This window comes from Teleopsis dalmanni, chromosome X (genome assembly GCF_002237135.1).
Source record: "Teleopsis dalmanni isolate 2A chromosome X, ASM223713v2, whole genome shotgun sequence".
NCBI lineage: Eukaryota > Metazoa > Arthropoda > Insecta > Diptera > Diopsidae > Teleopsis > Teleopsis dalmanni.
In genome coordinates this window covers 60509202-60535945 of record NC_051848.1, presented here as the reverse complement: position 1 = coordinate 60535945, position 26744 = coordinate 60509202, and the positions used below count along the sequence as shown (strand labels likewise).

The 26744-nt window shown below is 29.0% G+C and overlaps 1 protein-coding gene across 2 annotated transcripts; it reads left to right on the top strand.

Annotated features, from left to right (window-relative positions):
- Nucleotides 1-11: 11 nt before the first annotated feature.
- Nucleotides 12-26744, top strand: LOC119687155 (proton-coupled amino acid transporter-like protein CG1139). Of its 2 annotated transcripts, XM_038101362.1 has the most exons (7): nt 12-175; nt 313-403; nt 17493-17643; nt 20243-20588; nt 23666-24202; nt 24270-24442; nt 24510-26743. In XM_038101362.1, exons 3-7 carry the CDS (start codon nt 17508-17510, stop codon nt 24752-24754), a joined length of 1437 nt encoding a protein of 478 aa, XP_037957290.1. In that variant the 5' UTR covers nt 12-175; nt 313-403; nt 17493-17507; the 3' UTR covers nt 24755-26743. The 2 variants fall into 2 exon arrangements, with proteins under 2 accessions (XP_037957290.1, XP_037957291.1); XM_038101363.1 differs by lacking the exons at nt 12-175; nt 313-403 and adding an exon at nt 17300-17365 and having other exon boundaries at nt 24510-26744.

Sequence of the window (26744 nt, the reverse complement as noted above, 5' to 3'; positions counted from 1 at the left end):
TTTTTTTGTTTGCATTTTGCGCATCAAGCAGTTATAAACATACATATACCAACGCACATAATTACAACATATATTAAATATAATAATCTGTAGTCTGACCTTCGGAGGCTGTGCGGAAATTGGAAAACAGATAAAATCGATGGAGGATTTAACGCCCCTTACGAATTTTCAACAGGTCCGTAATATAATATTCCGAAAAAACATATGCAAAAAATATAATTATTTTACACCATATCATGATTGTCATTTTTAATTGCTTTATTTAATTTCTGTGTTTAACAATTTATTTTGTTTTTATTTCTTAACTTGCAGTTATAAATATAAACGATAAAGGATATAAGTTATTAAGTCAACGAAGAATTGTTGCATTGCTGTTATTATTACAACTACTTTTGTTTAATTTGTAAGTTTTTTTTTATTTTTTTAATATTATATTTTTATATTAATACATTTTTAAATTAAATAAATATTGAAGTGGTGTTTATATTTTATAGTTTTGAATTAAAAATAAACCGAGTTTAATAAATATTTATTTGATTCTGCGGTTTTTTTGTCTGATGTTGTTAAACTTTTATTTAAAATCCAACAAATGTTTTAGTTTAACATTTTTTTTTTGCTTAATTTTTAATGTTTTTTTTGTTAAAATCTATGAGAGAAATATTTATTATTATAGTATATATAATATAAAAATTACAGCAAGCATATGTTAGCAAAGGTCAACTATCTTATGTACAACACTACCATATGTTTGGCGATGATAATTTCAAAAATGTGTATATTACTGTAAACTTGGGGATGACCCCAAGAAACAGTAAACTATCGCAATTAATTCCACAAATCTGGAACAATAATTGTCATTTTTCATACAGATTTCGATAATTGTAAGTGTTAACATAATCTAATAATATTGCTCTAATTATCGAAATTGCTTTAGTTCGCAATTATAATTTTCACGGTATTATTGCGAATATTTAGTTCAATATTTGTTTAAAAAAATTTATATAATTATAAATTAAACACTATGATCTTCTAAGCAGATGAGTTTGGGAAATTCAAAATTGTTATAACTACTAGTGTGGGTTCAGTTTCAAATTTGAAATTTCACCTAAAGAAGTTTTTCGAAAAGTAGTGCACTACAAAAACAAAAATTCTTTTTATATTATTTTAATTAATTGAATTTTTGGCTGACCATACACTGTACACTGTTTACAGTATTGTCAAATACCCATCATTAGTGGTCTTGGAAATAATTCTTGTATTTAGTTATTCGTAAATAGTTATTTAAGATTACAAGTACCAGGAATCGAACTCGTGCCCTGTCAAATTTAAAGCTCAGAGTCAGTGTTTGTTAAACAACTGACCCAAAGTCGTACTTGACTTTTATGTTCGCACATTTTTCTGAAGTTTTGTTAATTTTCTGTAAAAGTTTTTATTAACAAATCAACTTGCTGTGCTATATAAGAATAAAATCATAAACCAGCTGTAGAATATTTGAATTAATTAATTATATTTTTTATTTTTAATTGTTAAATTTCAATACTATTCTGTTTATAGAGGCATTATTTGTTGCATGCTTTTGTTTCACCTAAATAAATATTTCTGCTATAAATATACTGAGTAAGATTATATTTACCTAAAATTTTATAACGGAAAATATAACAGAAAATTGAATTTCGAACAACCACAATTTCTGAACGTTTAAGTCATAAAGACATATTGGGTATTAAAAACGAAAATATTTAATAAACTGAAAAGTAGTATATAACTTTTTCGAGATATTGGGAGTTATTTAACTACATGTTATTTTTTTTTTTTGACAGATGTTGTTAAACATTCTGTGTACCGTTAAATATTAAAAATAGGAACCGCCTAATTCCTTTACGGTTTTTCATTTAGGGTTTTTTTTTTCAATTTGCGGACCAAGGAATCAAATCTCGATATTAAAGTATATTGTCTCAAAATATGTCGGCTATTTTAAACGGTTCAGATTCCTATGTATGTAGAAGCTTTACAATTTAATACGTTAAAAAGTTTTTCAACGAAAAATTTTATGGTAAAGTTGCTTTATTTAGCCTAAGATTACTTATCAAAAAGGAATTTGGGTTTTACACTTTACATAACGACATGGAGCGTATGATCGAGGAAGAACTCATGCCAAACTGTGTTACTTCTTCATAAACATTTGCTATCAAAAATATATTTTAAAGTGAACAAGTAAAGTTCCATAAACTTATTTAGTAAATTTTAATAATTCAATGTAAATTGTATTTAGACTTCGACGAAGCAAAATTTGATAGTTTATTTTGCTACGTTTTGGAATGGCATTAGTTTTAATTATCAAATTATATGAATTTCTCAATCTGCAAACTTAGCATACAAAAAATGTGTAAGGAATTGAAAAAAGTATAAATATTTTCTTAAGTATCTTCGTAAAGCCATATCAATTTATTTTTTCTTGATTGAGCAAAGAATTTATAATCAAGCTAAGCTCCAATTTAAAACTGCAAATCAACATTTTAAAATATAGCTATATATTTGTTGACTATGCATATTTTTATTTATACATAACCTGTACAGATTATGTATGCAAATATGCGAACTAAGTTAATAATTATATATAAAATGTATATAACTTAGTATATATAAAAGAACAAAAATTATTTGCAAAACAACAATAGAATAAAGAAGTTAATGCCATATAAAAATGTATCTATATCGTTTACATTCTTAATTTATTCGTTATTGTCTAGAAAAATAAGTGCAGTATCTTGTTTATTAAAATAAACTAAAATCTCTATATTTCTGTAAAATTGTGGTTTTTAAAAAAATAAGTTTAAAAATACGGTCAAACTTCCATAACTCGAAGTTTTTATACCTAAAACTAAATACCTATAGTGCAATAGTGCAACAGGGTTTTGAAAACAAATTACATACAATAACAAAAAAAATCTTTAACTTAAAGTCTCCATACATCAAACCTTTTCTTTGCAAAATGATACTTCAAGTTATAGCAGTTTAACTATATATAATAAAATAATTCAAATATTGCTAAATCATTTATTAAACTATTAAAATATCGTTATACTTCTTCAATATCATAATCTAAGTTTCATTAAAGAGTTATATAATGTACTAGCGGACCTGACAGACTTCGTTCTGTCAAAAAGATTTTGAATGTGGCAGTTTTTGTTCCTACCTATTTTATAGACAGGGCAAAAAAATCTCCTGAACAGAATAGTTACCCTGGTGTGTCGGGTTCAGTTTGGGTGACCAAAGTATTTTCTCTTCCAAGAACTTTGGCCACCCTTTTGGGATCCACTAAAAAATCCCGAGTGGGATGTCTGCCAGAGGGTATCAAATTAGGAGGCGAACTTACGGTTCAAACCTGATTGGAAAATAATCTAAAGGGACAGTGGAAACCTGAAGGTGACAAATATGTAAAAAGTGGGTAGCTCGCTTGGATAGTGGAGATAACGATCTGCAAAGGAAGTCAACGAACATTTAAAAAAAAAAATTTTGACCAAATTAGTCCAGGCGTTGTTGAGTTATCCGCTTACAAACACATTTTTCGATAGATTTTTATATATAAGATTAACTTATTACTCTATTAGCTCATAAGATATATTAGGATATATTAGAAGTAAAAAATAACAACTTTTAAGTACAAATCGAATTTATTCTGTTCAACAGTGATACATTCATTTCAACATTTATTCTCCAACATTTCGATTTTTTTTTTAGAACCATCTATCCACATAAAAAATCAACTCTGCATTAAAGTCAAATTTCTTTCGCTAGATCTTTTATTTTAGTTTTGCTAACAGTTAGTTATCGCTAGAAAGTTGATTCTGAAAAAAAAGTGGATAGAGACGAAATTCAAAGTACTGTTTTTGCCATTATTGTGATCCACTTGTGACATAATGCATTGTCTCAGTATTAATACATCTTCTTCATTTTAGAACTTTTTTTCACAATTTCTTCCTTTAAACACGCTCATAACGCTACTAAGTATTCGCTATTGATTGCGCTTTCTTTGTAAAGTTAATCGATAAATAAAAAACTATGTACATCTCAAGCTAAAGAGCCCAAAACTTAACCAGCTAAAATTTGAGTTCTGTAGTCACTTTTAGGGTCTTTTGATATCGTTTGGAAAGATTTGATCCTACCTTGATTCACGTCATTCTGCAGATGCGTATTAGCTTTGCTGGTATACCGATCTGAGACATTGTGTCGTAAACGCAATTATAATTGAATTTGGGCTTAAAATTCTGTGATTATCAGGCGTTATGAGTACAGGCGTTATGAGTTAAGATATCAAAGGCATCATAATACTTTTTCACATTCATACCTATGTTTAGTTAGCTAACCCACACGATATTTCTCGGTGTCAGTAAAATCATTATAACTTTAGTTTGATATATTGTATTTGAAGATTGCTGTTTTCTAAGCAATCTAAATTCTACGAACTTATTGAATGGTGCGATATACATAATCACAATTTTCTGTTCTCTTTGTATCATACTATGTGTGCATTTACAATTACTGATCCCCATTAGCATTTCTTTTCTGCGGCCCAATGCTCTTCATAGGAGTTGAAGGATTTAATATATATATATTGGGGATTTTTAACATATTTCGTATAAAAAAAGGCATTTATTACTTTACATTTATTGAGTTAATTGCAATAGTGTAAACATACTACTACTCATAATTAAAAAAATATGTATTTATATAGTACAAAAGATTTATTGAGGTCGCACTGTTTCTGCTCCATTGGCGGCTTGTTTATAAATCATAACAGAACTTTAGAAAAGTTTTTTCCTATATATTTGGTTGTAGCTCTTTACCAGCTTATTCATTTCTTTGGTATAAGTGTTAACTTTTACGCCATAATACTTGAAAAATTTGTGAATTTATTTGCTTAATCAAGTGATTTATTTTCATATAAAATGATTTATTCAGTGTTTAGCACATTCGTTAACTTTTTTTTGTTGGCGCAATTAGTTTTAGATTTCTACTTAAGTGGTGATAATCAATATAACGTATCGTTAGTTAGCGTCCCAATAACAAATTTTTAACGTCCTATAAAATTAGGTGTCACCTTTATTATATCTATATGTGCATAAGTGTATTTATGTATAAGTAGTCATATTATAGTATCTATTTTTTTGCACGAAATGAAATTGTATCATACATAACAAGGTATTTTTTGTGTTTTTTGTACAAAAAACTGATATATTATATTACTTATATTATATATAATACAAATTATATCACTTGGTATTTGCTCAGATAAAAAAGGTATTGTAATGCATTTTATTTATGTTTATAGTAAGCAGTTTTGAATGAAACATCCGGTTTGCTTTATTTAAGGTTTTCTTTGTGGCATTTAAGATTAGTGTAAATGAATAAATAGTTAATTTTTCTAAATTCAATAATAAAATAATTATAAAGTAAGTAATGCAAAAAGTAATAAATTAATAGCACAAGTACGATATTGGTGTATGTTTGTAACAACCTTAAGTGTGCCTTATCGCACTTTATCGAAAAAACTATTATATGCATAACAAATTCAAACTGGGAATCTCACATTCCCAGTGAGCTCATTTTATGAGTTAACAAATATTATATCAATATCTTAAAGAAGCTTCTTTCAAAAAGTTTTGTTCATAAACTAAATAACTTTTCAAAGTTATATATGCTTTTTAAATAAAAGCATGGCGAGCGGATATAGCGCAGTTCAAAATACCATATAAGGTTACATGTAAAAGGTTGAGAAGAAATTGAATGTGTAAACTCTTTTACCTATCTGGGAAGTATTGCGACAAATAAGAGCGGATCTGTTGAAGTTGATACTCGGATCAATAAAGCGAAAGCCGCGCTTGGCAAACTTAACAACATATGGCGATCCAGTGAACTCCGGAGGCAGATCAAACTGCGTATCTTCTATGAAATCTATCTTGTACTACGGCTGTGAAACAGGGAAGCACTCCAGACATAATGGTGAACCAATAAAAATATGAGTGCTGAACCAAACGACTCAAAAAACAGCACAAAATAATATAAAAATGAGAAAGTGGAAGTGGTTAGGACATACGCTTAGATCACCGAGAGATTACATAGCGAGGCAAGCGTAGGTATGGAATCCACAAGGTAGCAGAAGATCTGATGCGCCAGCGAAAACGTGGAGAAGAACGGTCGAAAGTGAGTTAGCTGAAGCACAATATGCATGGAACGACATATACAGAGTAGCACCAAATAGAGTCAGATTTAAAAGAATTATTAAGGTCTTATGCCCCACTGGGAGAAATGGACAATAGTAGTAGTAGTAGTAAAAATAATATGCGTTCTATAATTAATTTTTTCCCAAGCTAAATTCAATAACTGATGTATTGCTTATTTTGCTATTGCTTGCTGTTATTTTTTGGTTAGAACGGATAATTCTGATTTGCACAATCCTTTCTTGAACTTAATTTTGCACAATTATTGTATATTGTCTGGATCAAAAAAAAATGTAATCTAACGATACAATATCAAAATTATACAGGGAATACATCAAAGCTTCCCAATCAAGAAGAACATTAATTGTACGACAACAAAGTAGCCGATAAATAGTTTTTTTTCTTAACTTTTTGCTATAAGTATTGTAGTTAAAGCACTAGAACATAATTTAGTTGACATACTTCTAAGTTAGTTTTGCACAATTATAAATTTCTATTTCATTTTATTTTGAAAATCTCCCTACATAATTAGTGCATTTGACATGTTAAACATTTATATAATTATCTTAAATTTTTAGAACAGATGATAATCTAACGATGCAATATAAAGACTAAACGATAATACATCTAAACAGAGGTTTCTTTTATTTTATTATTTTTGTTTAAAACTTATTTGAGCTAGTGCTTTCTTAATAATATATCAACTTTTTCCTTTGATGACTTCCTACTCTTTTTCCTAATTTCTTGCTTTAGACATATTAATTTTTGTCAATAGAGATTTTCAACAATAACTTGATCAGCTGATAGTAGCTCATTATTATTATTATTATTTAAGTAATAGGCTGTTAAAGCACCCCGACCTAAAAGATCTATTGTGCGCCTAAAGGCCCAACTAGGACAATTTTAGACTATTTATAAATCTTGTAATTGCTGTGGGCTTAATTTTACCTATTTGACTTGGAACTAAGATTCCGCTTCCAAGGTAATCGAGTCTACGTCTTACCACCGCTCAGCAGTTGCATAGAACATGTTCTGATGCTTCCTTCTCCTCATGACAAAGTCGACAGGAGTTACTTTCTACCACATTTATAATCTTCATGTGGTAATTAAGTCTACAGTGTCCTGTAAGTAGTAGCTTATGCCACATAATTTTTTTCGACCAAGACAATATTATACACAGTTACGGTCAAAATAATAGCACCAAAGCAGATTTCTACATTAGCATCGCCGAATTGATAAAATTATAAAAAACATTGCGATGTTTTATAGGTGATTGTACTAGGTCATATGAAGAAAAATTTTGACATACATATTGTGCTTAAAAGCAAATTTTAAATCGGTCAAAATAATAGCACCATCGGGTAATTCTTAAGCTCATTACAAAAAAATAACTGATTTAAGGCGAAAAATGTCGAATGTAACCCTTAAAAATAAATTTCTTTTACAGGTCTATGTGTTATTCCCCCATATATTGTAATAAGATTAAATATAACGTATTTTCTTCAGAAAACTCGAGATAAAAATCTCAAAAAAAATTTTGCCAAATAGAAATAACACAAAATATCTGTAATGCCATGATAAAATCAAAATATATGTTATATGCAATTATTTTTTACCATAACAAGATAAGTTCTCAGATACATATATACAGTAAAGACTTACAAATTAGAACCACTTGGTTTTTGGGGTAGTTGGAATTTGTGAAAAGTTCTAATTTCTGGACTTTTTTTTGTTATTTTTTTAATTATGCAAAGATTTCGAAAAGTAGTCGACTACAACAACAAAAATTCTTTTTAAATTATTATTAATTAATGGAATTTTTGGCTGATCATACAGCTGTTTCGAGTATTGCCAAATACCCATCGCCTGCAAGCAAATAATTGTTTGTTTTTGAGACTGCAAGTCTCCAGGGGTTGAACTCGTAGAAAAATATTTAATACAGATAGATTGTCATCTTCTTTGCCCAGTGAATTATAGGATCTCTATCATCTTTTTGTTTCGAATTCTGTTTTTTGCTTCACGGCAGGTTTCACCCGAGAGAAAATTTAATCCTTCATAATTTGATCTGCTCTGCTAGGATTCTTTAACGACGACTACATTTTTTTGTGCATTTTAATACCTATCACATGATATTTCACGTATTTGACAATATCAGCTTGACAGATATATCTTTGTATAGTTGGTGACACTTCAATATGCTAATAGAGCAGTGTAAACATATGATGCTGTTATTTCCGTCTGTTTCACCAATGAATTAGTAAATAAGATAGACTAAGTGACTGTAATTGACTGTATGCATGGCTCTGACTCTGATCTGTTGATTCATACAAATAAAAGATTGAATTAACACTCTATGAAGATTTTGTAGTACCCACTTTTCAAATTTAAGGAGTAGTTGTAGTTTTTAAAGTCTGTTCTTCTCAGACTAGACCTTAAGTGGACTTCGGTGAGATTTGAACTTACATCATGTAGGTATACCGTATTTGTATTACAGACACATGGTGTCAACTGAATCTAATTAGTTAATAATTATAATTAATAATATTAATTTACTTTTTATATAAGAGTAATACAAAACAGTATATCCGCTATATCTTTTATTTATATTTGTTAGCTTTTTTATTGTTAAGGCTAATAAAAATAAATAAAATATATTATTATCTATATTCAAATTTTTTTAATATAAGTATTTTTTTTTATCAAAACGTGTGTATTATATTAAAACAGTATTTACATAAGAATCATATGTACATCTAAAAATAAATAGATATCTATGCTCTTATCTATGGTTAATAAATGTAGTTATACTTTGCATTTTTCTAATATATCAAAGTTAATTTTTACAATGGATAAGATGTATTATATATAATAATATAAAAATAAATTCTATTTCATTGATAGTATTTTATGTTATCTTCATTCTAATTAAATCTAAAAAAAAAAACAATAAATCATTCTAGAGAATTAAAAGCAATTGTCTGTTAATAACTTAGATTTTATTAGTTGTAAATATCAACTGTTTACAGCAACAAATTATTTAAGAGAATTATTACTTAATTAGTGTTTAGTATTATTTAGTTTTTTAGAAGTAATTATTTTATTGTTTATTTTATTTTAAAGATTAAAGCCTTAGTGGCATTATATTATGATCTACTCAAAAATTTAATGTAATTTTTCCTTAGTTATATTTCACTAAGATATTTACTTTTAATATTTTTCTTGATTCTTGATTCTTCTTCTTGAGTTAGTGCTATTACGCACTTTTACTCTATAATGGCTGGGGGGCTTATCTCTACCCCACACTAGCCTTTAACTAGGCTAAGAAATCAAATAATTTATTTGTCTTATAGTTGATGACGGACTTTAAATCAGCATATCTTCCTGAGAGTCCAGAAGTGGACTTGAGGATTGTTAGGGCGGGGTTAAGTAGCGTATCAACTTTAGTGAATAATTTTAGAGCTCTGTCTCTGATATATTTTTTCACTAAGAGATCCTAAGATCTCTATGTATGTCTGTTGATCTCATATACCATGAAATCTTAAACAGTCTTCTTAAAGCCAGGTTTTGTGCTATCTGTAATTGCTTTATGGTAGTATTTGAGGTTTTGCTATATGTAACACATCCGTACAATAGTGCTGGTCTAATTACTTGCGTATAAAGTAACTTTCTGTTTTTAAAGTTGAAGTGATAATTATTAAATAGCAACTTTAATAAATGTAGAATCTTAGAGAAGCTATTGCGTTTGTATTTCAAATGTTTAAGCCAATTAAACCGTTTGTCAAAAGTAACTCCCAGATATTTTATGTAACCCTACCACCGTATCTGCGTGTCTATGTTGTGTCAATATAGGGAAGGCAGTAATATGAAATATATAAATCATTGCTAATGATTTAACTCTTGTTTATTATTTTTCGATTTCTACAAACTGCATTATTGGTATATTCTATTTAAAATTATTATTAGATTACTAGATGTTTATGGCATTCAAGAGTTATCTCTAAGTCCATTGGTGTATGATTGAGTCTGAGTACATCACCATTGAAAATTAACAATCATCACGACAATAACGGTAATATTTATTTTTTTATTTGAGTTAACAAAAAGCTAATTCGTGATATATAGCTTTATTTATAACATGATAGAGCGATAGATAATATAGGATCTATCTTTTTTTAAAGACACATATTTAGGCTAATTTAGGTCTATTCCACACCAGTATCAGCTGATTATTTTTTATAAATTTTTAATTTTTTTTTTTCGTTTTTGTTGTCTGAATTGTTTAAATCAATGAATTTTTCTTTGTCAAGTTCTGTCATTAATATATTTGAAGTTGAACAACCTATTATCAGCTAATAAAACTTTCTGCTTGAGAATATGGTTAGTCAAGCATATTAAAAAAGATCTGCACGAGTTTCAAAAATTGAATTAATACAGCATATAAATATAATTAGTGTTAAGAGTATCATATTTTTTAAATAAATAATAATCCTCACATTGTGTTAGGGTCATTTTTAAACTCATAAAATGTTTAACGTGCCATTTCTTTGTTAATACAGGTTTAAATTTTTCACAGATGCAAACAAGTGCAGAAATGAATCAAGAATCCAGAATATAGTCCAGAAAATACTCAAAAATCAAATATTCAAATCATATCAATGTTTGCAGAAAAGTACTAATTGAATCAATGGAAAAAAATTGAAGAAAGGATTATTCATCCTGAAGAGTATAATGATTTTGGGGGGAAAAAGTATGGAAGAAGTATGGAAAAATATCACTTAAACGTAACAAGTGGAAAGTAAATTTCTCTCATAAAATACACGTTTAAGTTAAACGATGACATTCTATGTGAGATGAACCAAAATATTTATTACTCAAAATCCTTGAAATGACGTTTTACCAATGAAACAAAGGATAGAGCTATTTAATTATAAAGAAACCCCATAAAAAATCTTATCTTTGACTTTGACAAAACCTCAATAACTTTCACGTAAAAAGCCATTATACAATTTAATTGTTTAGTAATTATTTAATAAATGTTTTTAATTAAGAATTTTATGTCTTATGATAAGAAATTCATTTCGAATAAAATAACCTGACCAAAAAGCTGTTGCAGATGATGCCAATTATCCAACATCATTAGTTTTTAAAAATCTCTATAAGTTTAAGTGTCCATAGGTATATAGTTTATGAACTGCAAGTATTAGAAAGTGAATTCAGTGAATTTCTTGTACTTTTTTAATTATAATTATAAATTGTTTAAAGCGAAATCTAAAATAAATATTTTTATAATTTTAATTTTGCAATTAGTTTGTATGGCCTTAACTAGTAATAGACAACCAATTTGATTTATTTCTCCATTTAATGTGTTTAATTTAAAAAGTTTAAAAACTAAAACACTCGTTTACTAACAAACATTTAAACAAAAAATCACGAACTGAATTCGTCATTGTGCTGATCCACAAGGCAATTATACTGGTAACGATCTTTCAGCTAATCACACTCAAAAATCTTACGAAAGGTCATTTGAAAGATCTTTCGTATTCTGGCAGTGGTCTGTTGCAAGACTAAAAGGTCTTTTCCGTCTTTCAAAAGACCAAATGAAATATCTGCTATTGATCAGTTATTTCAATTAACAACTAAGATTTTGTTCGTGTTCTTTGTGAATAAACTTTTTTTTTTTTGCCAGAGTTTCCTTTTAAAAGCATATTAGTGAATTTAGTACTATGGCTGTGTGCGAGTTGTTCTAGTTTCATGCTAAACTAAATTGGATTTTCTTTGGGATTTTTTGCACTGTACATATTTAACAACATAATGCTATATATCAAATTAACCAAATTCATATATAAAATATATTAAATTAGATGATCAAAGTAGTACTAAAGGTATATATTTTTTTCGGATTCTCACCAATATTTACATTCGTATGTAGTGTCAAATCATATTTTATCAGATATACAACCTATAGAAATTATTAAATTTTATTACAAAAATATTAAATATCTTTTCGCTACCTAAAATTTATTATCAACACAATCAAACTGTGAACGTACTGCTAAGATTATCGATGTAGTAAATCAATTTTTTTTATATTATTATTTTTAACAGTAATATAATGAACCAAATAATTCTACTGAAAATATATAAGGATACAATAACAATAGTTCTAGGCCATCATTTAAGAGCTACATTGTTTAAATTTAATTCTGCAGAAGTAAATCTAGAAATAAATTTCGAAAACATCATTTTCTCCATTGTTAATAAGAAATAATTATTCTTAAAAATTTTAAATTTCTTCTAGTACCACATGGATTATTTTTCATATAGACTTTTGAAGGCGTATAAAAATCAATTGATCCAAGAATTTATACCAAATGTTTAGAAATTTAGCTGATTGGGCTCCTAAAAATAGGTCCAATTTTATTCTATTGTATTTTACTAAGAAAAAACAATGTATATAAAATTTCTACAAGAGTATAAGTTTATGTGTTCTTTTGACCATACATAGTGCATATATTTTTTATCAATTAATTCTTTACATAATATAATATTATTCAAGGTCTTAAAATCCATTTCGATCGAAAATTTCTTTTACTTTTTGCAGCCTTCACATTTTGTCTAAATCAATACATAAAATTATATTAGTTTTATAGTGCTCAGTTGCGTCTATAAATGAATTTAATTGGATAATATGATAGTATGTACAATAAAGTTCACGCTTCAAAAAAGCACCATTTTCTAAAAACGAGTACCAGAGTTCCATATGGAAAAATGTACCAAATTTGGTACTAAAGTTGTGGCAAACGTGGTGTTGAGGCACAAATAGCCCGGTTCTCATGCCGAAATTTGAACCGACATATTGTTTTTATTATTACGCTCAATTTAATAATTTGTATTAAAAACAAAAACAATTTTACTCATGCCGTGCCCGAGACAGTCTACGTAATGTAGCCCTTATAGGATTCCCGATATCTACTATATTACATTACAAAGAGTGTCATAAATCGAATGTTCTTTTCCACATTTTATATGTGAAAGATTTACTAATGATATATGTATTATTTTAAATAATTTTCTTTATATTGTAGAAACAAAACATTGGACTTAAGGCATTCGGAATTGTAGAACAACGCCATAAGAAATATATCAGATTTGAGTTGCAAATTGAAACAATGACACAAATTACATACTATCAAAAACAATTTAAGTTTGAGTCACGATTATAAGTGTTATTTTTTATATGAAACTAATATTCGTTTATATTCTCTTATCAAAGTTTTCAGAATCATAAAAGTAAATGATTAACTGTACCGGAAATATATTTATATATATATATATATATATATATTGCAATAAATTGTATGCGGAAGTGTTCATTGGGTTATCGATTTTTTGATAGAAAATGAAAATCAAAGTCCTGAACTTTATAATTGCAAATCGAAATGTAAATAACTTACTTCACTTAAATGCCATCAATGAAAGTGACAAGGCTTGTTGTACTCTATAAAATTTTTACTAAGCGTACATATGTATACGTATATATGTACATATATATATTTATATAGTACAGATTTGTACTATGCGCGCTAAAATTTATGCCCGGCCTTGGTTGATTTGCGTCAACATTCACAGCATTGCATTGAGCGTAAGGCAATGCCAATGTCAAGGTTTATGATATGAGTTCAGTGCACAGCAAGGTTATGTCTCCATCTTATTAGTTATTTGACTTGCGCAATGTTTATATATTTTATATTAATATTTTTACAATTGTTGGAAGTTTGATAAATTCATTGAAGGATATACAGATATTTATATCAAGTTCTGACGATAGTACAATTTAGAGATTCAAACTTTTTTCATTGAAAATTGAAATCTTCAGCAAATAATGTTTTCCACATCCATGGTGCTTATAAACTTATATAGATTACTGTTAAGGCATATGGCATTTCAATTAACAACATTTTTTTATAATCAAGAATTCAAATAACAACAGAAGGCATTGAAAGAACTATGCATCTAATGTAATGTGACCACTTCAGACCGCATTTCTAATATAAAATAAATTTACAATTTAAAAAATAACAAAGACGGTTTAAAGAGTTTTCCATATATCTTTAATTTGTAATAAACATTATGGTCTCAGAGTACTAGGGTTTCAGTTTTTACTCCAGTTATTACACAAGGTTTTAAACTACAATTTACAGATAAAGCAGAACTTTAAGATAATGTCTCTCATATAAAAGCAAAATACCTTCAAACAAGCTAACACTTTACTTCTTATTGGTAACATAACAATAATAGGTTAACATAATAATAATATACCTAGCAACATAAAAATAATATGGTGATATGAAAGTTATATATAAGAATCGCTTTCTTAAAGGATTCAACTTTAAATTTAATTATTTTTAAAACACAAAATTAAATAATGTGAAAAAAGAAATAAAAACGTAATTTATATCTTGACCTTACTAAAAAATTCGCAAAAGGTTCAGGTCCTGTGAAGTGATTCCCTTCATAGGGCATATGCACTTTTCTATGTAAGTTTGTCAGTTTTTACCGTAGACTCCGTCTCGCTCAGAGACTCAGACGAATGTTACTTTAATGTTGAAACCTAACTTACACATGATATCTAATATTATTCCAGATGTATTAATAAGAAATGGGAACTGCAATGCCGCATAATACAAACACTTTACAAAGCCATTATAAAACCAATACTATAGTATGGTATCACAATGTAATGATCAATCTAAGATAAATCTTCAAATTGTATGGTACTCAACAGGGTACAACGCAGGGTTGAGATTTTAGTATTCGCAGTGTCCTAATTACTAATCAATGTATTGCATTAAACTCTATACTTTGACTCATAAACCTGATCTCATAAGCAAGTAAATAGCGGTATCCTCTATAGCAGTGCTTTCCAACTTCTTTTGACCAAGGACCACTATTATAGTTTTGTTTTTAGTAGGGCCCATAAAGTTTAAGAATAATGAACAATATGGTTATTTTAAAATGCTTTATGAATTTCTGGTATAATGTATAATGAATTGTAGAATAGACTATAAAATAAATATATAATTACTTGAAAACTTTTTGTGCTTACTATCTAATAAGTGAGGTCTCAGTGGAAAAATTATGGATCCATACCTGATTTACAGACCGTTTTTAACAATTTTGTGGACCACCGGTTGAGAACCACTGCTCTACACCAACACTTTAAGCTAAAAGTCAATTTTCAGATCACTTGGCCTAGGTGTGTTAATGCAAAGAAAAATGTAAATCATCAATCAAATGTGGACATCTGTACGCGAGTTGAACCTTATTTCATAGTAAAAAATTTAGTAATCTCATTGTGACGCCTTGTTAAAATGCTACTTTTATTATGGTTTCTATTTATTATGAAATAATTAGCTGTAGTAATAATCGTTTGTAATTATCAATTTTATGTATGAAATATTTAATTAGTGCTATAGTTGTTTATGTAAAAGCTTTTCATTTTGTCCTGTTAATGAAAATCGTAATTACGCGACAACATTTAATAATACATCCCAAAATGGTATGTTGCGTATTTTCAATGAAAACTATTTGGAACTACCCTACCACAGAAAATTTTATAATTCATATATTAAACGTATAACACTTTTAAAAGGTTTTATATTGCTTTATATAGTTTACTATTAAAATTTGTAAAAACAAACAGCATTATAATGCTTTAATACAACACTATTATTAAAATAAATCTATGCTTGACCAAAAGTAAAATTTCATTTGCAACAGGAGGACTAAATTTTTTTTTTAAATAAATTGCGTCCCAATTAAGTTTTTACAAAAAATTCCCTAGTATTTAATATTTTTAAAAAAATTCCCTAACCTAATCTAAACACAACTTCAACTTATTGATAAACCTTACAACAAAAACAAGGTAAAGGTACTAAATATATTACCTGACAATTATAGGATACGTGCATGATACGTGTATCTTTACTGAGTGCCGATTCTATTAGCAAAAGATGGTACTTAATAGAAATGTGTCTAATATAGAAGACAGTATTCTGAGTTTCGGTTTAGCATTTTAGTTGCTTATCCGTATAAGCTTAGCTATTAAAATTGCTTTAGGCCTTCGACAACGGTCCATGACTTTCCAAACAAAATTCGATGTATTTATTGTAATTACAGTACCATTTGTAGGAAAGCCTTTCTTTGAAGTATGTTAACTGCTTTCATAGGGTATTCGCACCTTTCTGTGTAAGTTTGTCAGTGGATTTTAACCATAGACTTCATCTTCTGAAATTGAGGCGAGTGTTGCTTTGTTATTGTAGGTTAACTCATATATGAGATCTGATATAATCCCAGAAGTTTTCACAGTTAATAAGAACTTAGAACATAACCCGATACAATATTTAGTTACCCAAACAAGTTAAAATTGAATAAAACTAAACTTTTACATAATTTTATGTAAAACTATTCCATATATTTTTTGGTATATTATCTGACATATTTTAGTTCCATTACGTCTGTATATATAAAAATATTATTTAGGACACCAAATATACTCGTATAAGTAGGAAAAGTAGACGTCGCTGTCTATTATACAAACATTAGCACGATTATTTTTTAATTAAACGCTCACTCTAATATGTATTATATTTATATAATATATCATTATTACTGAGTTTTTATAATCAACAATCAAGCACTCAATAAGTGAAGTAATAAAATATAATCATAAAAATAATAAACAATACCGGTATATATGTCTCATCTAGTCAAACCTCTCAATATGAGATGAGGGTCGCTATATGCATATCGAATATTATTAACTATCCTATCTTGATCCTAACTACACAAATCGGTAGTGAGAAATGAGAAAAACAACCACAATAGCAAGAACAACTATATATATAAATTACATATTAAAAATCAAAGAAAAAAGAGAAAACTTTCCATCGGATAATTGCTTTTAGTTGCCCTCTTGCATTTTCCCACATATGCCAACCTTATCATATTTGTAGTTCGTAAAATTTTCCTCTACCCGCAAATGACATTAAACCAATTTATTTCGCTTTTGTTTATTAGTCACAATCAGTACACATTCAACAGACAGATGTTGTTAGGTGCAGACGGATTTTAGAAACGAAAGTGTATGGAGTGGGACAGTTCTATATAAAAACTTTATAAAATAAAATAAATACATTAATTTATAAAAAACTATATATTTTAACATTATAAGTGAATTTTTCATTATAAACAAATTTATTAATTTAATAGGCTGGAACGAAGAAAATGTCAGAACGTCAGCCGCTTTTACTCCAAACATCGGATTCAAGAGCTCTTGAAAACCGGACAATACCGCGACCAGATATCCGAAACTCACCAGAAAATACACTAGTTAATGTGCAAAGCGATGAGAGTATTGCTGGTAAGTATCTACTTGATTATAAAGCATAAATAAAATTAATTGGAGAAACAACTTTATTCTACTTAAAGTGGTCACTAATTTTTTATATATGTACCTATACGGATATACTTTATATTGATATATAAAATGTAAATAGTTTTTTCTTCAATTGAAACTATTGAACAAATTAATTTTTCGTCCAAATTATCCATTTTCGTCCAATATAATCTTTTTGCTTATAAAGTGGTTCCATGTTCACTAATCTTTAGTAGCAATAACTGACCAAACATTTCACTTTACAAAACTTATACAAAAATTAGAAGAAGCGATCATTTGAAAGTGACAGATGTTGGGCAGATGACAATACATCTTATCTAAGCGCTCAAGACTTTTAGTGAGTTACTAAACTTGTATGATATCTCGCATTATTTTAGTAGAATACTATACCTTATTGATTGATCTATGCTTGCATCATTGTTCAAGTTTATAATTCCATTTGTTCAGCTGATGACAACACTTTTCATAATTAAAAACCTAAGCTAGCAGACCTGGAGAATATAGTATAGATGGTAATACATTCCATTCAAACTGTAAAAGCAAGTAACCCAACTGAAATGAAATTTCATATTATCTTGGTTGATTTTTTTGAGAGATTAATTCTAGTTAATGATAGAACTCTTTAGAATTGATAGTGGATAATGAGCAAAATAATCAATGCCCTAGAAATTTCACTAAACAGCCAGCAATACCTTTTTCATGATATATTAAATTTCGAAGTGATTTGAGCCAATTAATTTTTCGTAACCAATGAAGAGTGATCTGAAAAATTAAAAATTTTCGTGATGGTTTAAAGGCACACATTTTTTTTTTATAGAAACATGTAGAACTGATATGTTGAGTTCTAAAACTATCCAGTGCAATTTGTGACGAAATTCACACGGTGCACATCAGTGCATTACTTTGATGGAAATCTTTCAGTTTGTTGACAAAATGGTCACGTTTTAGTTTTCAAATAAGACTGCTAAATAATCATCACTAATCTTATAATAATCGCCACTAATCTTATGCTTCTACGACAGGTAATCGTTATAAAATATATGGCATGCAATCTAAAAACTATGGCGATCACGTTTTCGTCGGTTAACTGCATTGTAATTGCATTCGATGGGTAGTAGTCGATATAAATTTACTATATGCATAGCAAACTGTCGTTATGACTCCTTTCGGCTGAAGTCATTGTTTTGACTGTTTTCTTAAAGTGGGTAATAATGGATCCTTGTTTTGTACATAGTATTGAATCAACACGTAAACATTGTTTTGAAATCGTCAAATAATCGCGTTTATCATCCACAGTGGCTAACATCATGTAAATTGTTATTGAGTTCTTTCTGCATTAATACTTTTAACAAAAGATGGGAAGACTCAACGATATGTAGACATCTGTATGCAATCTGGCCACTTTCCGATAAAAGGAAATCGAAAACTCTAATTGAGATGTCCCGCAAGGACATTGGTCTTCTGGTAGGGTTGACTACAGGACACTGTAAACTAGGGAAACATGCTAGAAGACTAGGTCTTCCTTTCAACCAAATCTGTCGTAGCTGTGGGGAGGACGATGAGAGCGCATCTCATCTTTTGTGTTTTTGTCCAGCTCATGCACGTTGGTGATTTAAAACTCTAGGAGCCCCCTTCCTTGAGGACCTGGACCAGTTACAGGATCGGGCTTTAAATAGCATTTTATGCTTCGCAAAAGGTTCTAGGTGGTTTTAAACCTTGATGTTTTTATTACTTATATACGGCATCACAATGGGCTAATAGACCTAAGTGGATCCACTAGGGATCAGCGATATAACCTAACCTAACCTAACCTATCATCCACAGTGAACAAACGCAAAAATTTTTCAAACATATATATTCACAAAAAATTGAGGTCACGGTATTATATACAAATGTGACATTCAAAGTTTTCGAATTTTTACTCTTACATCATGTTACAGCAATGTTGTTGACTTTATTGATGTTTTTTGCTATATTAGCCTCAGTTGGACATCTCTAACAAGGTGTATGACAAGTAAATGTATGTTTACGTTTGAATTCATTTACTCAATCTATTCTGTGATCACTCTAGTAGATTAATGTACTATAATTTCGGATATACAAAAATCCCTTTGAAAATTATCAGATCTTAAATGTGCATGATTGCATCAGGTTGCTTACCTGCTCTATCACACAAACAATATTTCTAGGTGTACTCTTTTTTTTTCAAAGTATGAAACAAATATTGTATATTGATATATAACAATCTGATATATGTACTATTATGTTTCGTCCTACGACGCATTTCTTAACTATTCCTGATCGTAAACTAGATGGTGTTTGCATATGAAATGTTGTTATAGTCAGGGTAATTTTTCTATACCTGGAAAAGTCTGTTTAATTTTCATTTCTTACGAACAGTGAAACTCTAATTGAAGTTTAACAAATAGCGTTTAGTTTTGATTAATGTGTACTTGATTGTCGGTAGCTAATGCCTCAAGGACGCAGACGCAGACGATTTTGGAATCAACTCAAATGACTTTAATTATATTTTACACTCATATGTTTTTTTATTGAATTTCAGCTGGTTCCGATGAAAGTTTAAATAAATCAAACTATAAACCATCGATGCATCGTACTTTGGAGCATCCCACCTCTAATTTGGATACCATGATACATTTACTTAAAGGCAATATAGGCACCGGTATTTTGGCTATGCCAGATGCCTTTAAGAATGCTGGTTTATTTGTGGGACTTTTCGGCACATTAATAATGGGCGCCATTTGTACGCATTGCATGCATATGTTGGTTAAATGTTCACATGAATTATGCAGACGTCTACAACAGCCATCCTTAAGTTTTTCCGAAGTAGCTCATTGCTCATTCGACACGGGACCCATTGGTTTAAGACGTTATTCTGGACTAGCACGGTACGTACAATTTTATTATACAATTTAATTATAATTTCATTTGGGAGAGTATAACTTTGAACTGACTATAGCTGTTTTGGTCATTAATGACTAATATTCGATAATATTCAAAATAGTGTGTGATCGGTCAGCCCAAAATTGTATTTAATCAGTAATTGTAGATTTATCGATTAAAAATTACATTCAATAAAACAATTGTTTTACGCTTTTTTTAATTAAACGCTTAATTAAAAATATATAAGTAATATGTATATAATATATATTATTAATAATTGAAAACAATATTAATATTTAATATTAATTAAAATTTTTTATATGACCGTGAAAAATAATCTATTTAAACGTAAAATCGGGGGATAATGAGGAAATATAAATATAAAAATTAATTTTTCATGAAGTGGTTTTTTTTTATGTGTTTAAATCATTGAGTTTAAAATTATTTTTTGTATATATATTTTTTAACTTTCACATCACCCCAAAATAAAATAATTTTCATTAATTTTAATTATGTAATATATATGTATATAACTTAAAATTAAGTTTTAAATTATATGCGGTATATGCGGGCTAATTAGCATAGAAATCAGTTCAACATATTTAAAAAAAAATATCTCAAAACCAGTGTAAATAATTATTTATATACCTATATATTATTTATAGTATAGAAATTCTTGATATAAGCGATGAGATGAATCGATCTATTAATATCTTGTCGTCTAAATGTGTATTCACCACTAAGAAGCAAGTCCCGGCCATCTTGCTTCTTATGTTACTTCTAATGATCGAAATTGAACCAAACTCTGGTCCCGAGTTGGTCCAACTACTTCTACCTGGCAATGTTGTGTCTGCAACATTCCTCTTCGCATCTGTTAGGTGCAACAGTTGTAATAACTGGTATCACCTTCGTGACTGTTCTGATTGGCATACCCATAACGTTTGGAATTCTGCTTGTTGTTCGACAATTACTCTTCAGACACTCTCAATACTACAAACGACAACATATATATGATTACGTCTCTGATTAAATTATAATGCTCTTACATCCAGTATAAGTAATACTTAAAAAATGAAGTGACGCCGAATTTTTAAAAATGACTAAATTCAGTGAAAGAGAAAATCATTACTTTTATAGTCGAATATGGAAAAGTGAAATTATACCATAACCATGAATATAATTGTACCAATGTTTAAAAATATCAGTATAAACGTTTGATAGTGTTAGTAGGAAATGTCCTTGCACAAGAAATGTAGTTTAGATTTAAAACTAAAAGATTTCTAGTGAAAAATTAATACGATAGATCCAGAACTAACCAAATTTCAAAATGAAATAAGACATCGCGAAATGTAGTAAATCCGAGTTTGATCTTCATATATAGTATATCAACATATCAACCATATTAAATTGTACATGTATTCTCGGTAGATCGCCGTTAAAATGTTACAGTACGCAATCAAGAATATAAGATTGCATAGTTAAAATTTAATACTAAAAAATTTGTAGTGAAAAAGTAATAAGATAGATCCACAAGTAACCAAACTGCGAACTAAAATAAGACATCGCGAAATGTAGTAAATCCGAGTTTAATCTTCATATATTGTATATTAACCATATTTAACTGCACAAAGACATTCTCGGAAAATTGGCGTTAAAATATTACAGTACGCAATCCAGAAGATTATCATATATTTAGTAAAACAGGAGTAACTATCGCGTACATGAATGTCATAGCTATAGTGGCACCTAATCGATATTACCTTGACGTTCAATGCTATAATACAAATTTTGGACAAATAGTCAGACATGGTTGGCTGTGACACATGAACCAGAATTGCAGACAAACAAAGTGTTAAGATCCAATTAAGACACATCCATTCCTAAAAAGAATAAAGACTGAAACTCCTACCACCGTTAAATGAACGAATTATATACATAACGTAATGATGTTTTATGTTTAACTGCTTTCAAACTAATTGAAAATATATTTAAACTTATACTTGCCATTAAATTTTAATATGTGTAACATCTATATTAATTTGGCAGTATAGCTTATATTGTATATAATTCGATATTCGTTGTCAAAGCATACCAGAGCATAGATTAAGAATTCTTTGCTAAAACCTGTCCTATGGTTTTAGAAAGCAATTAAAAGTTTTAAAGAGCGTGATTTTGATTTATGGATAGGGGTTTTGATTCTTAATTAGGCTAATTATTAGGCTAAAGTTCTTGTTGTTGTAACTCGCTGGGACCTGTAAGCAGATAACATGAAAGGATAAACAAGACGATTACATGCGTGGAGAAGTGGGTGGGTAGTGGTTGGGGGAGGTGGAGAGAAGAAAGAGGATAGGAAGGATTGAATGGATGGTATATAATTGAAAGTTAGTCTGGATCCAGGCGGAGAAACCCGGCCACTTAATGGGGTGCGGTTGGGAGGAGATGGAGAGAGGAAAGAGGATAGGGAGGATTGAATAGATGGTATATAATTGAAAGTTAGTCTGGATCCAGACAGAGAAACCCGGCGACTTTATGCGATGTGTCCAGAGGTCAATTGGACGCAGGTTTTTGTGTGTGGTGGGACAGGAGAACAGATGGGCGACGTCCTGGGGAGAAGAGTTGCAGTTAAGGCACACATATGGAATGGACGTGTTTATGCTTGACAAGTAACTGTTTAGCATTTGGCTATATCCAGATCTCAATTGAGCTAGGATAGTTTTTGCTGCACGGGGGCGGTGTCGTTCTTCCAAAGTAATTCTTCGATTGCGCTAGTTTCTAGACATTAAGTTGATTATTGTGGCCGAATCCAAAAAAAAGATTAAGTATCTAAAACAGATTACGCTACAAGTCTTTGTATTCATACTTTTCGACGCTGAATCCAAGCTTCTCAAAAGATTTGTTTCTTAACAGAAAATACTATTGTACTCGTTTACCATTAGATCCATTTATTTTACTTAAACTAAAAATAGAGAGAGAGAATAATCAATAATTATTTGTTTTTATTCTTTATGATATCGTTTATATATCTATAGAACTTTTTTTTATTTATTTTAGATTAATTTAACCTATTTACTTATTTTTACAGGCGTGTAATTACAACATTCTTATTTATAACGCAGATGGGTTTCTGCTGTGTTTACTTTGTATTTGTGGCTCTTAACATCAAAGAAGTGATAGATCATTACTTCATGAAATTAGATGTACGCGTCTATTTAATGATAATGCTAATACCAATGATTTTATTAAATTTAGTGCGAAATCTCAAGTACCTGACGCCAGTATCATTGTTTGCAGCTATTCTAACGCTAACTGGCTTAGCTATATCGTTTTTCTATATGCTACAAGACTTACCACCAACGGACACAGTAAAACCAGTGGCATCTTGGGCTACTTTACCACTATATTTTGGTACAGCCATATATGCTTTCGAAGGTATTGGCGTAGTTTTGCCTTTAGAGAATAATATGAATACTCCGGAAGATTTTGGCGGTACTACTGGTGTTTTGAACACAGGCATGGTAATTGTTGCCTGCCTTTACACATCCGTCGGATTCTTTGGTTATTTAAAATACGGGGACGGTGTCAAAGGTAGCATTACCTTAAATTTACCACAAGAAGAAATGTAAGTATTATTATATAAATTTTTTGTTTGTTTATATAATGTTTATAATAAATAATTTATATAACAGATTATCACAAATGGTACGCATTGCAATGGCAGTTGCTATCTTTCTTTCATATACGCTCCAATTTTATGTTCCAGTGAATATTGTGGAACCTTTTGTGCGAAATCAATTTGATACAACCCGTGCTAAAGATGTGGCAGCAACCGTTTTGCGTATTGTGTTGGTCACTTTTACTTGTAAGTTAATAGTGTTTTTTTTTTTACATTAATTTCATTTTATAATAATTTTATTTTTGCTTTATAGTTATTTTGGCTGCTTGTATACCAAATCTTGGTCCAATTATATCTTTAGTAGGTGCTGTTAGTAGCTCGGCATTAGCACTTATTGCACCACCTATTATAGAGATTATAACATTTTGGACAGTGGGTTTTGGACGCTACAATTGGGTACTATGGAAAGATATTGGTATTTTGGTATTTGGCTTGTGTGGTTTTGTATTTGGTACCTATGCTAGTGTAGCACAAATCTTAAATCCAAGTATTAATTAGTGATATTCTTAAGTAGCGAATAACTATTTACAATAAGTGGTATGTTTAGCGCGATTATTAGGCTAATTAGTACGTTTGTGGTAAAAGTTGGGTAGCAAATTTTGCAATTTATTCCAAAGAAGCAACGGTTTAATAGAAATGAAATGTTTCCATATAAAATACTTAAAGGTGCTATCATCCAATAATGTGTGTTTTAGGTATGATTATAAAGAATGAAGTAGTTAATTAAGAGCTTGAAGATAATCTTTTAAAAGCATTTGTTTAAAGTAGTTTTTTTTTTTTTTAGGTTAAGTCGTTTTTTTAACTTAATTTTATGTTAGTTATGTGATGAATATATAATTTACAAGAAAAAAATGTTCTGTATACACAAACTTATACCAGAGACAACTTATATATAGATTTCCAATGCCATTCAAATCAAATGTCCAATAAAATTTTGAAATTTGACCACATGATCCTGGTTCAATCTACAATAACGTGTCGTCATTCATACACATACCATAAACTAAGAAGAAACACATAGATTAAATTAAAAAATGTATGAGTTCATATTAATCTTCCATATTTAAGTTAATTCAAAACAAAAATCCAATCCAGTTTATATGTGTTTCAAAAGCAAAGTACAAAATTTAAAATTTTTAATTTATGATTCAATGTGCTAGTAAGAACTTCAACTGAGAAATTACTGTTTTCTGAAATATTCAAATCATTGCCGATTTCGTGGTTGGCGTTGGATTTAATTAAACGAAAATTATTTATATATTTCACTTATTTTAGATTAGTATTTACTGAAATAATTCCAATTAATACTTACTAATTGATTGATTTCTACGTTTATAGCAATTTATGTGTCAAATTAGCCAGTCATCCGAGTAGCTTCGTTGGGCATTCCAATAAATATTTATAATTCTACCAATTATTGTTTACGTTAAGTAGAAACCTGCATTTTTATATGATTATTATAAATACTAACAAATATAGCGTATGCTTAGTTGGTCATTATAGACGTAAGTCGTCCTCGGTAACATTCAGTAGTAGCTGCTGTATTGATGTCCATGTAGTGCATCGGTTTATTTCTAGATGCTTTAATCTCTTATCTGGCTACTTACTTCCCTGAATATTGTGAATTACTTATTTAATTTAAACTTGATTTTGTACAAATTACAATTCAATCTTAAATTAGGTGTTGGATTTTTTTATAGAATTTATGGAAATTACGGTTACTTGCGCTACGTGAATAGGGTATAAAAATATTCCACTTCTTTCAGATTTCATAATTTATAATTTATGTGTTTTATGTGTGTTTTACATCATCTCAAAGTAATTAAAGACAAATTGTGATCCTTTGTTAGTTACCATAATTTTTAAATGCATAAAATTATATTTCTCCTTCTTCATTACTCAATAAATTTGAATCAATATAGCCAATCTAATATATCTTTATATGTTTCCTAGCTTATGTAGCTAACAATAAATCTCAATTTTCATTATTCTTTAAATTCAAATCAATTTAATCCTACTAAATATCTTTATATGTGTTCTAGCTCGTGCAGCCAAAACAATATTAGTCTGTTTTGTTGAAAACCCAAAAGATGATTAATGTTAAACAATAACTAATTTTTTTAAATTAATTACTTATTGAATATAAACTACATATAACATAGATAAACTACTTGTACTTATGATTTCAATTACTTTATTATTTGTAATCATTAAACTACCTCAATTTGTATGGATACATATCTCTCTTAGCGTATTGAACCGTTGCTTACTCTTAAAATAATACTATTTTTGCTCATAAAACTTTCCGACAATAAACTTAATTTGTTTTTAAATGATATATACATATAAATATATACATATATTTATATAATTTTTGTTTAATGTAACCATTGAAAGAGACATTGTGATTCTAAGTAGTGAAATAATTCTATACTTTATTTCATTTATCTCAAAAGACAATAACTAGCCTATTAAGTATTTTTACACA

Bases quoted from the DNA above. Each gene is read 5' to 3' on its own strand.
- LOC119687155 (XM_038101363.1), top strand. From the start codon at position 17,508: ATGTCAGAACGTCAGCCGCTTTTACTCCAAACATCGGATTCAAGAGCT. The intron at 17,644-20,242 runs GTAAGTATCTAC...ATTGAATTTCAG, and splicing joins AAGCGATGAGAGTATTGCTG to CTGGTTCCGATGAAAGTTTA. The intron at 20,589-23,665 runs GTACGTACAATT...TTATTTTTACAG, and splicing joins CGTTATTCTGGACTAGCACG to GCGTGTAATTACAACATTCT.